Below are 17,433 nucleotides of genomic sequence, written 5' to 3'. Positions count from 1 at the left end.
CCAAAGATATTCACACAAGTGCAAACAATCAGAAATTAGGAATACACATGTGAAATTTAAAGGCATTGAAGAAAAGAACTCAAAGTCCTTAAATGGAATATGAAGAACTATTTGGGCAACTTGAAGTATATGTTTTATAATCTTTAGCATATACCAGGCCCACAAAATGTCAATCTTTAATGGGACAGGAGCAAATATTTACCCCCAGGTTGCCCTGCCAGATCTTTCTCCACTCTTCTCTTCCCCATTTGTGCCCAAGAAGAGATGCCTACAGACTGCATCACCCAGATGCCCAGGTCAGCCACCTTGGGTTGGTTCCAACCGACCCCTGAGGGGCACTGGAAAGAGATGGAAGATGAGAAGGAAAAAGGCTGAGAATCTCTCTCTGCTTCCCCACCGATTCTTGGCAAGGACTATGTTCAGCTCTCACTGGACAATGCCAAAAGAATTTCTTCCCTTTGTCCCTTCGTCCCCAGGTTCTACGTGCCTTAGCATCTGTTGGGGATTGAATCATGTTCCCCACAAAAGACATGTTCAAATCTTAATCCACAGTTCTGTAGGTGTGAACCCATTTGTAAACAGGATATCTGAAGATGTTTTATTATTAAGGTGCAGCCAAACTGAATCAGCATGGGTCTTAATCCGTCTGACTGGAAGCCTTAGATAGAGAAAATTTGGATGCAGTCATTTAGAAGAAGACAGAAGAAGCCAGAGAGGAAAGAGATTCCCACGTGACAGAGGACTGCAGTCACCAGGACAGGGAGAAGCATGACCTTGCCGACATCTTGATTTTGGACTTCTAGCCTTTAAAACCCTGCGACAGTAAATGGTTACTGTTTAAGCCAACTCATTGTGTGGTACTTGTCATAGCAGCCCTGGCAAACTAATACAACATCCTTTGTTGGTTCCCTTAATCTGCCCAAATCCCTCTAATTCAGAAGCCTCTCCATTTTGACAAATTGGGTTTAATTCTGTTTCCTGCCAGGACCCTGACTGATATAAGGATCTTCCAATATAGAGTATTTTATATCTATCTATATAAAATTTCTCAACTCCAAAATGTAGGTCATACTACCATCTCCCATTTTGCACATGAGGTCGGGAAGGCTCACAGAGGTAGGTATCAGCCGACAAAGACAAAGAAGTTAATGGGCAGAACAGGATTTGGGCCAGGTTGGTGTGACATCTAAACCCTTATTCTTATCCCCCATACCAGTCAGTGTCCCTCAAAGGTACATATGAATCACTGAGGATCTTGCAAAATTCAGATTCAGATTCAATGGGTCTTGGTGGGGCCTGAGACTCCACATTTCTAAAAGCTCCCAGGATGTGGCTGGTCTGCAGACCACACTTTGTGTAGCAGGCCCTACATCACACTGTCTCAATAAATGAGCAGATAGTAAGAAAAGTGCAGTATGGGAAAAGAAAAGGAAAGTCTTACCCACATACCATGGGCCAGGAGGACAGGAAAGGGAGGGTCTGCAGATATTTCAGCTTTTCCTCTCTTCATCACTTCATTACTTCATTCCTCGCTCTCTAGAAGCCAGCGCTAACAAGTGGCAGGCATGACCTTTGAAGGAGGCTCCGCTGCCCACCCAAGTGCCTCCCATACCGATTCATCTCACCCAGGGCTGTTTCCCTGAGAAAACCAGAAGGTGTGTTTTTCCACCTTGGATATTCTCCAGAATTCAGATCAATGGTTCCCAGACTTCAGGCTTACTGTTTTTGTTTTGTTTTTAAGGTGAGAACCAGTACTGAGTTTCTGACTTTTTATTATATCATTTAATTAAAACAACCATCACTTCAATTAAAAAGATACATTCTAGCAAGTACAACAAGGGTATAGACTAATATGACTCTCTAACTGCTCATGGAGGTATAAACTAGAACAGGTAATGTGGGAAACGGGAATTACATTATCTTGTAACTTTAAACAAAACTGTCCTGAGAGACCCAGCAATTCCACACCTGGGTAAATGCAGATCTCAGAGAAACACTATGACATACGCAACAACTATGGCAGCATTCTCTAAGTAGCAAGCAAGCAAGAAAGAAATGGAAATAACCCAAATGTCCATCAAAAAAAAGAATAAATTATGGTATATTCATACTATGGAATGCTAGACAGGGGTGAAAAATGAATCAATTACAGCTGTACATAGCAACCTGGGCAAATGTTAGAAACATGATGTTGAGTGGAAAAGACATAGTATGATACTGTTTTCATAAAGTTCAAAAACAAGCACAGTGAAACAAAATATACACCTGTTTAGGGATATATGTACATGTGGTCTTGTTTAAAATTATAAAGAAAGGCAATGGAATATTTAAAACAAAATTCAGAGTGGTGGTTATTAAGGAGAGGAGGGAAATATTTGTATCCAATGGGGCAGGAACACACTGATTATACTCTAGATTTCAAGTTGGGTAATAAGTTCACAAATGTTCTTTAAAATACGCAAACACACACATACACACCTATTACATATATTTCTATATAGATCTCCTTTGCAGATTTTCTAAGGTTTTCTAAGAAGACCTAGTCTCAAAATAAAAGAGGAGTTTTTTTAGGTCAAATAATTTGGGCTTTATGCAAATTTCACTACCTGCATATATTTCTGCATCTTTCTCCAACCAGAGAAAACTTCATGAGGAACTGGCACAATTTGGGATTGTGCCCTGTTCACCAGCAGGTAAACATAAAGCAACTGAATCAACTCCAAAAGGATAAATCAGAAATGATAGTCATTCCAAAGTATTATTTACCACCTCATCCCAGCTCCTAAAATGATAGGGCATTTTGCATTGCTGAGACAGTTTTCCTTGAAAGAAGAATATAAAAAGGCCGAGACTCCCTTTAAGTCACATCAGACCTGTCACTGGAGGTGTGAAGCAAAAACATACAAGGTCATTTGGTGCTTCCAAAGTTAGTAGAGGTGTGAAGGAGAAAAACACACCAAACTTCCAAACTCTAAAGTCACAATTTAGCCTCAAACCACATTACGTATGGCTTGGGATTTCCCTCGGTCTTCAAATAAGCTACATGGGGCATCACTCCATAAATGCTTCTCCCACCTAATTAGATTCCTCCCTCCCATTTAACATTCCTACGGCTCTTCTGTGCCTTTTTATAAATTAAAAAACAGGGTTACCTTTACAGAAATCCAGGAGACTGGGGAAAGGGGTGGATGCAGTTTAAAAAACATTTGAGAACATACTAGCATCTCCCAATGGTAACTAACCATGGTCCTTTAACTATCTCTCTTTTCATACAAAAGTCCTCCCTAGATTCTTCTTTCTAGCTGTGCAGAATAGCTGAAAAGAGAAAATGTAATTAAAATAAATTTTGATGGGGGATGAGGAGACAAGTATAAAACAAACTCCCCTTAAGGAAATTCAGCTATGAGTTATATTTAGTTTCAGGGCTAAAGAATTTGCTATTACGTCTGCCTTTGCCAGGGTTCCATCCTTACTAAAAACCTAAAAGTAATTTACAAAAGTCCCAATGAGTTAGCCTCTGATACATCACCCAATTTCCTGACTTTCTGGATTTTGCAACTGATGAAAAATCAGGCCAGGTGGAATTCAGAGGTAAAGCCTCAAAGTAAGCCAAGAAGAAAGGTGGCTCTTTAAACAGTATCTGAATAAGGCAAAAGTCCAGGTCTTACTTCCTCATTGCTAAAATAATGTGAGTAGAAAGGGCAGCAGGTAGGCTCATGTTTAAGGGAGAAAAGATCACCAGTGAGAGTTAAGGCAAAAATAAAATACTCGAGAGTGTTCAGTGCCCTCCAGCACTCCTAAACCAGTTCAGTTTAAATCAACGTTTATTTAAGTAAATACACGGCAGACTGTCTAGCTTACAGCACCTAAAGAGACAATAAAATGAATAAGACAGCCTCAACCCTCTGGAAGATTTCATACCAGGAATTACTGGTATATGTTCCCATTTTTAATTTTAATGTTAACAGGCAATTGGACCGTCCAGATAACTTCCCCAGGGCTCTACTCCCGCTAACCGGTTCTGCTCAGAAGCCTGAACCTCAAAGATAAGCCGAATGAATAAACTAAGGCTCTTGGAAAACCTTGTGGGCACCTCCTCACTTCTCAATGGACATCACTCACCGTACAAAATAATTGTCACCGTGATTTGACGTCTCACAGCTGAAGTCTAACTCACAGGTCTTTCATTCAAAATCTACAGGCCACCGCTTTTTTAAAGTAGAGTCATCTAAATTAAAAATAATAACGACTGGACTACATCTATAGAAGAAATACCTAAGAAATGTATCAGAATAGTTTACAACTTGGTTACAGGAAACGAGGCAATCCAAAATTTCTTCTTAAAAAAAAAAAAGTTCAGTCTAACCTGCAGTACAGGGAGGGGCATTCCCCCCCACCCCCTTTTTCAGTTTACAAGGAGAAAAACACTAAGGCAACTCAAAGAAAAATAAAAAGCCCACCTGTGTGGTTTGTGCTGCAAAATATGCTACGGAGCAAGAGGGGGTGAGGGGTGGTAGATTCTTCTTTTCCCCGATGCTTCATGCCCACAACCAGCTGGAAAGAAGCGACTCCTGCGCTCGCGCCCCTCCGTGCCCGCCTCGGCCGCCCGCAGTTACCTGGTCCAGCGGGATGCCCAGGAGTTCGCTGAGCGGGTGCAGACAGGTGGAGCCCGTGGTGCGGTAAGACAGGCTGGACTGCGGCTCTGCTGCCATCCTGCATCTTCAGGAGGCAGCTCTCCCGGTCACAGCCCGCGCCACCCTGCTTGGCGTCCTCCCGCTCTAAGGTCGTGGGTGGCTGCCTCGAGGGGCGGAGCCGCCTGACTCGCCCGGGACCGAGCGGCGCGGCCCGGGGACGCAAAGCAGCGCAAAGTCTCGCGGCGCAGACTTGGCGCTGGCGTTGCGGCCACGGGCGCAGGAGGAGGGCCGCAGCCCAGCGCGCTCCGCTTCCAGCTCCCCTCCTCTCGGCGCTCATTGGTCCGGCCGTCTGGGACGGCCCCGAAGGGAGGGAGAAGTGGGGAGTCGGGGCCTGGCCCCCGAGCGCCACACGGCCCGCCCCGCCCGGTCCGAAGCGAGGCCGAGCCGAAGAGGGAAAGAGACACCAGTGGGCGCTGCCTCCTCGCCCTGCGCCTAGTGGCGCTCAGCCCCGTGAGGCGGGAGACGTCGCTTCCTCCTCCCGAGCACACTGTCCTATCTCCTCGCCAGACGAAGGGACCTCCACCCGAGTCATGCATGAGGGGACTCTTCGCGGGATAGCACCCCTGCCCCCCCCCGTTTGCGTTTCGCCGCAAGAGCTGCACCCCTCACCCCCCGCGCCCACAAAGATTTCCTGCGCTTTCCTTTCAAGCCATTTCCCTCTCAGCCCTGCCGCAAAGGGGCCATCTACGAGTGGCTGGAAGCCTGAGGAGGGCGCCGTCCTGCTAGCGCCCGCCCGCCTGCCGTCCCCAGACTCCCTCTTTTTTACCTTCCCCTGATCAAGACATGGTTTCCTACGCAGTAATCTTTTCCCTCAGTATCACACGCAAATAGTGGGCACTGCAAGCTTCTAGCCAGTTACATCCCTTGGGATTGAGGATTATTTTGCCCCTGTAAGAAACCGTGTTAACTGTTCTATCATGTTTGTGCTGATAAATTGTTTGCATGCCAGGGGTCATAAAAAAGGGTAGCTTGCCCCTTCCCTTTTTTTCCACCCCAGATTCCCAAGTGTATCAGTCTTTCTTGGAAGATGTTTTCAATGTATTAATAGGTTTTGAGAATCAAAAGTCCTGAAGATTCCTTGCAGAAATTGCTGTATGCCAGCTGATGAAGACGGTAATCTGGGTTGATGGGTATAAAACCCAAAGAAAAGTGTGCTCATGTGGCATCCACGCTTCCCGAGAAACCAGGCACAGGGATTTGCATCTGCAGTTTTGCCGCCTGCCAAACAGGCAGACCATGACTTGTGGGCAAACTAACGTTTTTATCAGTGGGGCCTCCAGCTTCACATTCATCTGAAGACAGTTCAACACAGGTTACAACTTCTTCTCCCAGGCTCAGGCCTCACCCTTGCCTCCTTGAAGAGTTTCATCACCAACAAGCTGCACCAAACACTGAATTGCCAGGCCAGAGTTTCTCCACCCATGTGCCCTGCTGGGGAGCAAAAAAACACATCGTTAGCACAACTCTCCGACCCCATGGAGATTTTATAGGAGGCCACTGCCACCACCAGATGAAATCTTTGCTTTCCTACACACACACACACACACTTGGGAATTGCAAAGCTAGACAGGCTCATTAAAGTCCTCAAAAACAACCAGAATTGAAGTACTGTTCACCTTATCTTGAGCAAGGCGACAGTTTAAGTGAGGTGTTTGAGGACAGAAGGGGCCTTGAACACTTAGACATGAGCTGCCAGAAAATAAAAGTAGGACAATTTAGGTAGCATTTGTGGTGCAAATGCCTCAGACCATTTATAATTTTCCACAAACAAAGCTATGCTTTTCAGACTTTAAAGAATAGTTTTCACATATGTATATTTAAATTTTTAAAAGAATGTTAGCCTAGCTCTATACAGGCTTTTTTGCTGCTCAACCGAACACACAGATTATAGTCTAATCTAAAAGTCTGTTTTAAAATGCAGTAGCTCTCCTTAGATCTTGTAAACATAATATCACAGAATTTAAATCTTAACAGTTCTATTCTACTGCTCCTGTAATACAATTAATCCTAAATGAACTACTAGATAAAGCAGTAGGACTATGTAGTCGATTGAACCATGTCTCCCACAAAAACATGTTCATACCTCTGGTCCTGTGGGTATGAACTCATTTGTAAATGGAATCTTCAAAGATCCTCTTAAGACGAGGCCAAAGTTGAAACAGGGTGGGCCTTAAGCCAGTATGGTAAGAGTCCTTATAAGATTTGGACATGGAAATATAAACCACAGGGAAAGACAGAAAGAGACCGATTGCCATGTGACTGAGGCAGAGATTGATTGCCAGCAAGCCACCACCAGAACACTGCAGACTTCGGACAGACCTTGAGTTTGGACCTCTAGCCTCCAAACCGAGAGCCAATAAATTCCTGTTGTTTAAGCCAACCAGGTTGTGGTATTTTGTCATAGCAGCCCCGGCAAATTAAAACAGAAGAGAATGGATCAGTTGCATTATAGATTCATTAAACAGGCTTTTGTAGGACCAGATCCTATTCTCAAATGTATAACACATGTTTCTCTTTTCCTTTCCCTGAATGGGTTTCCATCCTCTGTCAATTGTGGATTCATAATATTAATTATTTATGGGTTAGGCATAACTTTACAGAAGTTATTTCCTTTGCCAGTGACAAAACCCTATGTAGGGGTTATTGTAATCTCCATTTCACAGATGAGAAAACTGAGGTTTAAAGAGTTCATGTAACTTGGTTGAATTTGGAGTGAGCAGGTAAAGCATGTCAGTCTGATTCCAGGGTCCATGCTTTTAGTCATTATGCTGCTTTGCCTCCCCTAATCCAAAGCCTTTCTCTCTTCATCAAGAGGCCTACCCACACCTCTGATACAGGCCTAGCTATGCCATTTCTATGGACAAGGCAGTACCTTTACTGTTCAAAACTGAGGTGATGGGTGACACTGTGAGCCATTGATTGTATACTTTGGATGGATTATATGGTGTGTGAATGTATCTCAATAAAATTGCATTTTGAAAAAAATGAGGTGGTAGAAAAGACCTGAAAGTTGGGACCTGAACAGATACTTGTACACCAGTGTTCACAGCAGCGTTATTCACAATAGTCAAAAGGTGGAAACAACCCAAGTGTCCATTGACAGATGAATGGATAAACAAAACAATAAAATATTACTCAGCTGTAAAAAGGAATATACATGCTGCAACATGGATGAACACTGAAGACATTCTGCTGAGTGAAATATGTCAGACACAAAAGGACAAAGATTGTTTGATCCACCTCTATGAAATATTTAGCATAAGAAAACTCATAGAAATTTGTAAATTAAAGGGTACTTGGCACTTGAGGTGGGGGAATGAACAGTCGATTAATGGGTACAGAGTTTCTGTTTTGGGTCATGGAAATGTTTAAAAAATGGAAAGTGGTGATGGTTTTACAACAATGTAAAAGTAATTAATGCCACTTTAAAATGGTTAAAATGGCAATTTTTGTTATTTATGTGTTATCACAATAAAATAAATAAGCTGGTGGAGGTGATGCCATAGGCACTCTGTCTCACCTCTTTTCTATCTGCAGTGGGATAAGGCTGGCTCTCAGGTTCACATTTTTAATCTCCTTTATGGAACCGTGCTTAGAACGCACATCCCGATGACTGGTCTCTGAAACTAAAACCTTGTCACAAAGAGACCTCAGAAGGATTCTGTCATGCTTTGGGGCTTCAGGAAAGCAGCATAATACCGCAAACTGATAAAAAGTCGGAACACCAGTCACACGCCAAAGATAATCAAACAGCAAAACTGAATTAAAACCAATCTCAAAGTTTACAAAGGTAAAACCCCTTAAGAAAATAAAATTCTAATGATACATTCAGTCTAGATCCAACCAAAGTTAATAATCACCAACACTGAATTAAAACCATCTACAATGATACAACCCATAGAAAGATAAAATTATAGTTTAATACTACATATTTATGTAATGATATTGGATAGTCACAAAGAAATTCATTTATATCATTCCCTTTGATTCTCCCAACAACTCTATGAAGTTGGAAAGGCAAGTGTTGTTACAATCTTTATTATTATGTCTCCATCATCTCTATTTTTATTAATAAGAATATAAGTCTGTGGTAACTTGCAGCTAGCTTCTCCAGCTAGTAGACAACAAAAGTAGGATTCAAACTGGGGTACCATTGTTCTTTTTTGTTATACTAGTAGTCCACCTTCAGGAAGACAGCAGAAATTGTTGCCTGCATAGGACATTAAACTACAAGCTTAACATTTGAGAGCCTGATCTGGATAATGGTCAAAACTGACCCACAAAGGGGGATCACCTTTGCCTTTCTCAGCAGTTTCTTTAAGCATTATCCAGAAAAACATTTGGAATTTATATTTTGGAATCAGTGCTCCATTTTTTCATTTTTCAGCTCAGCTGATCTGAGTTTCCTTGGAACGTATATTACCACCTACCTGCCTATGTGCCAAGCCAGAGATCACAAATGTTTTTATATCGTGCATGTTCAGAAAATGAAGAAATTAATTGAACTCAACATCTAACAGATTTAGCTATGACTGCCTGAGTAGTAGCTTTTTTTCCTTAAGAATACTGTATAATCTAGTCATCCAAGATAAATCAACACAAAATCATCTCAATGGCCTCTCCTGTATATATGCCACAGACAGATGCTGCTAGGTCAAAAGATATATAATAGGCCAACTTCTAAAAGGAAGCAGTTACGAGAAATGCAAACCAGAAATTAACTACTAATAACTGGATGCAGAAATAAGGCCTGCTAACAAAACTCCATTAACAACTTTAAGCAGTCAGCATTGGAGCCTAACGCATAGAACAAATAACAAAAAGTGGCAAGTAATGAAAAGAAAATAGCCTTCAGAGCAAAACAAAACTGGGTCTGAAAACCAATACAGCCTTGTGCTGGTTTTGTGACTTTCAGCAAATCAATTAACTTCACTAGGCCTGAACTTCCTCCTCTATAAAGTGATAATAATAATCACAATCTCTTGGGGTTGGTGCTAGGACTGAAGGGAAGATTTTATGTGAAATAACCTATTACAAAGTAATTGTTCAAAAAGTATTAATTCTGCTTACCTGATGCTTACCTTTACAAGCTAACATTTTATTTTTAATGCTAGCTTTTTGGGAAGATCTTTGTAAAATATGTTACTCATGTCCCTGCAGACTTAAACGGAGTTAGTCATCATGTTTATTGATGAATCAGGGTATTATTGTGAACACAAACCCATTCTGCAAGGCAGTGAGTTCTTGGAGGCCATTGATCTACGAAGAATTTGTCCTTGCACTAAACCACACCCAGATTGGTAAATGTTCTCAATTACTGGGTTTACCTTTCAGTTTTTCAAGCTCCTCCTCTGCTCTGCTATCTCAGTTGTCACTGCCTATCAAAGTTTGTGGGCCTATGGCCTGCAGTTCCTTGTTCTCCAGATTTTTTGCTCATACTGCCATGCCTGCCACTTTGGTTCTCCTAGATCTGGGGAATTCCATGGATGGCCTTACTGTCAGCAAGCTCCAGCTGAGGGTCTAAGGAGTTATTGACCAAGTAGCGTGCTTCAATTTTAAGAGATAAACTCCATGCTTTCTGTCTTGGCTATTCAGTGGCTTCTCCCAACTTATTTCCTGCTTCTTTGGCAGTGTTCCAGATAGTTACTGTTGCCAAAGAAGTGTCCTAGGAATAATAAAGTGTGATTGAAAATAATGCTTGAGACTATAGAGATAAACAAAAACCTGTCTGTGCATGCTGCCAGGAATTCCTGGTTAGTTGCAGTAAAATAAAATAAAATAAAATAAAATAAAATAAAATAAAATATAATAATAATAATACAAAATTTTAAAAAAAAAGCAAACTAGGGCTTTGTCTGATGCCCTGGAGCCTTTGGGTGCCCTGAGATGTTCGGCCCCCATCCTCTCTGTCCCCCAGCCCAACCCACTATAGGGGTTTGTTGCTGATGCCCCTGTCATCTTAGGCTCCCCAGAGTAAGTCCTTTAACCCCAGACCCTGTAGTTCTCTTGGAGACTGCTTGGAATCTCCCTCTACTCTTGTATTTTTACCTTGCTCTTCACTTCTGATCTGGAATCTGATTCCCAGTGCCAGTGAGAAGCACAGCAATGGTTTGCAATGATTGGATGGGGGATTTCCTGGCAATCAATGCAGTGTGGCTCACAACTGTCTTTTCTCTTCTCAGTGAATTCCTCATGACCTAGCCTGTCATTCTGAGCCTGTGTGGCCTTCAGTCGGCATATCACGCTGGCCTGTGTACAGTGAGAAAGTACAGTGAAACCTGTCATTTATAGGATTAAAATAGGTATTTGCCCATATTCCCCAGGCTCTTTTCCTATAGGCCTAATATACCATTTTTGCAACTTTGATTTCATTTCTAAACATATTTCAATCTTCGTGGCTCGATTCTCCCAGAGTATCCTGTATGTTCCAGTTTGCTAATGCTGCCTTTTTGCAGAACACCAGAAACGGATTGGCTTTTATAAAGGGGGTTTATTTGGTTTCAAAGTTACAGTCTTAAAGCCATGAAGTGTCCAAGATAACACATCAACAATCGGGTAACTTCACTGGAGGATGGCCAAGGGCATCTGGAAAAACTCTGTTAGCTGGGAAAGCATGTGGCTGGCATCTGCTCTGGAGTTCTGGTTTCAAAATAGCTTTTTTCCCAGGACGTTCCTCTTTAGGTTTCAGCTCCTCTTCAAAATGTCACTTTTAGTTGTTCTTGGGGTATTTGTCTTCTCTTAGCTTCTCAGGAGCAAAAGTCTGCTTTCAAACGCTGTCTCCAAAATGTCTCTGTAAGCTGCAGCTCCTCTCTCAGCTCCTGTGCGTTCTTCAAAGTGTCCCTCTTGGCTGTAGCAAGCTCACTCCTTCTGTTTGAGCTTTTATAGGGCTCCAGTGGACTAATCAAGGCCCACACTGAACAGGCAGGGCCACACCTCCATGGAAATTATCTAATCAGAGTTATCAGTTGTGTGGGTCACATCTCCATGGAAACACTCAAAGAAATTACAATCTAATCAACACTAATGTCTGCCCACACAAGATTGCATCAAAGATAATGGCGTTTTGGGGGACATAATACATTCAAACTGGCACACTGTATAACAAGTTTTGATGTTCACAGAGACTTTCACAAAAATATGCTTGTCAACATTCATGTCAATCTCTAACAAGGGGGCATCAAGATTTTTTATCCACAGAACTCTGCATGTGTATGTGTTTGCATGCGCATGGTACACGCTTAGGAATTATCTTTCCCCAGAATACACTTGGGGAAACACTGCTTCTGCTTATGAAGATCAATTCAACATTCAACTAATATTTATTGAGGGCCTTTATAAAACCCCTTCCTCCTGGAGTTTACACTCTGGCCAGGGAAGACATGCTATTATTTTGTTAGAAGATGGTAAGTACATAGAAAGGAAAAAAAGCAGAACAGGGTAAGAGGGTGGATGGGACAAAGTATGCATGTTACAACTATAATAAAGTGGTCAGAGTAGGCCTCATCAAGAAGGTCACATTTCAACAATGACTTGAAGGAGGTAAGGGAGTTGTTCTGGTTTGCTAGAGCTGCATTAATGAAAAATACCAGAAATGGATTGGCTTTCGTAAAGGGGATTTATTTGGGTACAAATTTAGAGTTCTAACGCCACAGAAGTGTCCAAACTAAGGCATCAACAAGAAGATACCTTCACTGAAGAATGACTGATGGTGTCTGGAACACTTCTGTTAGCTGGGAAGGCACATGGCTGGCATCTGCTGGTTCTTTGCTCCTGGATTGTGTTTCAAAATGCCTTTCTCCTGGGTTGTGTTTCAAAATGGCTTTCTCCAAAATGTCTCTCGGCGTCTTTTTTCACTCCTCTCTCTCAGCTCCTGTGTGTCCTTGCTTCATTCTCCCAGGGTGTTTCTCTCTAAGCACCTGGGGGTCCTCTCCCAGCTTCTCTGGGGAAAACTCTGGGCTTCATCTGTTAGCTTAGCATCTCCAAATGTTCTTCTGTCTGCAACTCTAAGTGTCTCCAAGCATGAGCATTTGTGTGGGCTCTCAGCTTCTCTTGGGGCATTTTGTCTTCTCTGCTTTCTGTGTGAGCTCTCTTTAAAGGACTCCAGTGATCTAATTAAGATCCACACTGAATGTGTGGGGTCCACACCTCCATGGAAATAATTTAAACAAAGGTATCACCCACAGTTGGGCAAGTCACATCTCCATGGAAACACTCAATCAAAAGTTTCCACCCTAATCAAAAGACTAATAAGTGGGCCACAACAAGACTGCAGTAAAGAACATGGCTTTTCTGGGGGACATAATATATCTGAACCGGCACAGGAGTCAACCAAGCAGATTCCATAAAGAGGCACCATCTAGAGCAAAGACCCTAAGACAGGAGCAGACCTTGCAGGATGGAGAAACAGCAGGCCAGCCACTGAGCGGGGGCAGAATGAGTAAGGGGGCATGTTAGGAGATGAGCCAGCCAGGTACTGGGAGCCAACTCAGGTGATGACTTTGTGCTGTTCCTCTGACTGCAGTGGGGAGCCACTACAGGGATTTGAGCAGAGGCAGGGAACAATCTGCTTTACATTTTTAAAGGATCACTCTGCCACTATGTCAAGAACAGACAGTATGGGTAGCAAGGGTAGAAGCAAGGAAACCAGTTAGGCTATTAGACGAATCCAGACTTTATGGAGTGGGGTGGGGTCGAGGTAGAAGAAGAGAAGGTTAGAAGTGAATAGATTCAGGATACAAATCATGGGAGGTAATGATTGTGTCCTATTACATCAGAATTATTGAGAAAAATAGAACTGATCCTACTCACTTGGGCATTTCCTTTATTTCTTATAAACTCGTTGTCACAAGAAAAGAAAAAAAAAGGTCTTAATAATCACTTAAATCCATCTGATCATTTTACTTTTAAAATTAATACCATTGATGTTAAATACAGCAAAGAAATATTCCTTCAATTTATACCAAGAACTCAAAACCTTTGCTTGCTTCTCTCTTTTCCACCACCCACATTTGGTATTTGCATGTGGCAGTTCACTGAAGATTTGGAAGGACCAGGGAATTCATGCTGCAGATGTTCAAAAGCCTTAAAATTAAATAATGGATATCCTTGTTTTTAAAGAGTCTTTGGCACCCATACCATGACCAGGAAATTTCGCACCATGCACCTTTTGCCCCAGGCTGCTGCCCTAGTTAGGTTACTCGGTCCTTTCTTCCCATCCTCCCCATTCTTCCCAGCTCTTCTCTACACCCAAATTCCTTCATTTTTAATATGAAATTATTGAGCAATCTCTTTGATTACCAAGCTCTTTAAAATCTAACACTCAGGACATTATTCCCACCCTAAAAGGGCTTATCATTTTTCCATATAGGGACAATTGTCTCCCTAAGAGGAAATTTCCTGCCAGCTGTGAAATTTTTCCCCCAACAGTCACACCTATAAACCCAGATTTCCTGAGTGCCGTTTCCCCGTGTGTGTGCATATGTACTCCCACAAAATAAAACCATCCTGAGAAGTTTGTAGGTTTTTTACTTTATTTACTGAAAGGGATATCATATGTATGAATGTATATAAGAACATATATTTTAAATTAGAATAATAAGGTAAAAGTCATCCATTTTAAGAAATAGAATATCAGTAATATCGTGGGTAGTAGTCTTCAAAAAACCCCCTCCATCCTTTCTTCCCCCTGCCCCCCAAGGCACACAAAGACTTTCTGGGGTACACAAGCATTGACTATTCTTGATGCTGATCAAAAGTGGTGGGTTCTCTGCCTGATGCACTCAAATGACCAAGTCCTGAGACACTGGGGTTTCAAAGAGAGAAAGGGTTTATTGTTAAGCATGAAGCAGGAGATCAGATGGCCTATTGACCTAAAAATCTGTCTCCCTGAACTGCAGTTATTTTGATAGTTTTATAGTATCAAAAGACGGGCAGGTTTTAGGATAATGAGAACAACAGCTCAAGATGACAAGGTTAAAGATGATCTAATTATCGAGCAAGTGCAGACTGATTACATGCTTAGTCACAGAACAGATGTAGGTTAAAGTGTAAACTACTGACCTTGTCAGGTGGGCCAATTTTTGTTAGATCAACTTTGACTATTGAGATAGCTTTGGAATTGGGGTGGGTTAGTTATAGGCTGACTCAAGGCCCTTCATTAATAAATATTAGGGGCTGTCTTTAGTGATCATAAGACTGTAAACTTGAAAAACAGAATAAAGGGATACAAGTTAGGGTTAGTCACAAGGTTTTTATAATCACAAGATAAAGGCTATATAATTATACTATCATAATCAGTGATCAAGGCAGCTGGATTACAGTTCAGAAATTTCAGGTTTCTCCCTCCAGCTATTCTAATATACTAGAAAGTAAAAAGAAATATCTATATAATGATTCAGTAATCATTATCATTTCTTAAATCCTAACTTCTTGTTTATAACTCCTCCATCTCATTTGATCATTCTCTCAATCTTGAGGGATATCTGGACGACAACCATTCTAACTTCTTCAAGCTGAAAAGGAGCACTGACATTATGATGTAGAGGAATGAAACTGGTTGTTGTTCTCAGAGCCTTGTACTTCTGGGTTTCAGGTTTCATCTGGCATAGGAACAATCCAGAGGCTTTAAGTCTCTGAAAAATAAACTTGATGAGTAATACTTTTATTGAGTCTTAGATAGAGCCCAGGGTTTTCTTTAAGGTTTTTAGGAACATTGTTGGTTGGGGTTTGGCATACTGTGGCAATTTGCAATACCTGGCTGAAGGTTGCATAAGGGTAACCTCCAGTATGACCTCTCAGCTCTACTTGAAACCTCTTAGTCACTGACACTTTATTTTGTTTTATTTATTTTCCCTCTTTTGGTCAACGAATCTCATAATGCCAGGGCCAGGCTTATCCCTGGGAGTCATGTCCCACGTAGTGGGGGAAGGTAATGAGTTTACTTGCAGAGTTTGGCTTAGAGAGAGAGGCCACATCAAGCAACAAGAGGTTCTCTGGGGGTGATTCTTAGACATTAATTACAAGTAGGCTTAGCTTTCCTATTAGAGAAATAAGTTTGATAAGGGTAAGCCTCAAGATTAAGGGTTTGACTTACTAAATTTGGAGTACCTATTGTTTAAGAGAATAGAAGGAATTCCCAGGTGAATTAGGTTGCTTAAATAAACTGACCAGACAGGTTAAATTAGCATGCCACAGAAAATTTAAACTTTGGACAAAATAAACCTCTCTTCCTTTGGTCTCACATAGAAGTTAAAGTCTTAAAATACAGACAGTATCATCTTTTCATCCTGTATTCTGATTCACCTTAGTCCTAACTGGATCAGCTTCATTCGCATCTCTAATTGCAGTCTGACCTTTTTTTCAACTCCTCTAACAGTTGCTGTGTGGAGTAACGCTGACTTTCAGAGCTGGAGAACACTATAACACTGGGTCTCAGGTGTTACACAGATACCCCATCTTCCAAGGAACTGGCAGGTTATACACAAAGAGCACAGCATCTCAGAATTTAGAAAGCTTAGAAGTAAATGTGACTGCTGTAGGAACTTACAATCTAGGCCCTAATTTTCTTATTAGCATTTTTTAATGACACTATTTTCAGAACTAAAAGCATTTAATTTGACTTATATTGGGGTTATCAACCACAAACCTTAGCAGAAGTTTTTTCCTGTCTCACTTTTACACATTTACCCAGAGTTATGTTAATTAACAAGTAAGAACATAATTTATATACTTGTTTCTCTTTTAAAGTCCCTTTTTGTTGAAGATGAAGTTCTGACTTACAGCTGACCACATGTACTTTTAGAGAAGCATTAGAGTGAAGTAGTATAACTGACAATTAAATTTGGCTGTTTCCATGATCTAGAACCTTTTTTTAAGAATAACTAAAACCGAGACCAACAACATCATACTGTTGTCTAATGTCATGCAGACTAGTATCAGGCTATAATATGGACAGTGAGAACACTGTCAAGTCTTTAGGAATTTTATTCAATTCCTTAATGTATGGATAACATTTTGCCCATGCAAATTTAGTTAACAGAAGGATAGAAAATCCTTTTTAATTATTGCAATACTTTCCAAACACTTCCTATGTAATAAGTTAAACTATTTTTGCACCTCATTTTTACAATGTGAAAGAACAAATCCTTTGCAACAGTTTTCCTTTAAAAGTGAAAAGACTTGTCTTCTGAAATAAAGGATTATAAGGTTAACATAAACATCAACAAGAATATTATTCTGCTATAATACAAAATCTTTGTCTTCCAGACAGAGTACTCAAAATGGTTAAGAAAAACAGTATATAACCTTTCATTAAGAGCAGACCAGAGAGGAGCTTAGATGGCGGCATAGAGAGGAGTGGAAGACTGTTAGTACCCCCCTGGAACAATTCATAAATGACCAAAAAACTAGTAAATAACCTGGAATAACTGCAGGGAGACAAACGTGACTGTCCACTCATCACGCACCAACCTGAATTGGGAGGAATGCCCAAGATCGCAGCATAAAATCTGTAAGTAAAACTGCAGACCCGCGCTGAGAGCCAAGAGCCCCTCCCTCACGGAAGCCTCACATTGCTAGAGAGCAGCACTCTCTCAGCCCAGCTCAACTGGGGTTTTAATGTTAACTGCTCAATACAGACAGCAAATCCTCAACAAGCAGACAGAGGCTTTTGGTGACAACTGACCTTAGGAGAGTCGGGGGACATATCTGTCTCAGGACGGGGAGCCCAGAGGATCGGGTG

The 17,433-nt window shown here is 41.5% G+C and overlaps 1 protein-coding gene and 1 pseudogene across 7 annotated transcripts in view; both read right to left on the bottom strand.

Annotated features, from left to right (window-relative positions):
* Positions 1 to 4,851, bottom strand: part of MBOAT1 (membrane bound O-acyltransferase domain containing 1) — a 200,429-nt gene extending 195,578 nt beyond the window's left edge. For 2 of the 7 annotated variants that reach the window (XM_037843797.1, XM_037843796.1), the window contains exon 1: positions 4,617 to 4,851. In XM_037843797.1, coding sequence (XP_037699725.1) covers positions 4,617 to 4,712 — 96 coding nt within the window. In that variant the 5' untranslated portion in view covers positions 4,713 to 4,851. Of the gene's footprint in view, positions 1 to 4,460; positions 4,517 to 4,616 lie in introns of those variants that run through there. The other 5 variants (XM_037843801.1, XM_037843799.1, XM_037843802.1 and 2 more) reach the window with 4 other exon arrangements.
* A 998-nt stretch (positions 4,852 to 5,849) lies between these two features.
* LOC119540823 overlaps positions 5,850 to 17,433 on the bottom strand; it is a 93,218-nt pseudogene continuing 81,634 nt past the window's right edge.

This window comes from Choloepus didactylus, chromosome 7, assembly GCF_015220235.1.
Source record: "Choloepus didactylus isolate mChoDid1 chromosome 7, mChoDid1.pri, whole genome shotgun sequence".
Classification (NCBI taxonomy): Eukaryota; Metazoa; Chordata; class Mammalia; order Pilosa; family Megalonychidae; genus Choloepus; species Choloepus didactylus.
Note: the sequence above shows the minus strand (reverse complement) of the source record. Positions and strands in the feature narration are given on the sequence as shown.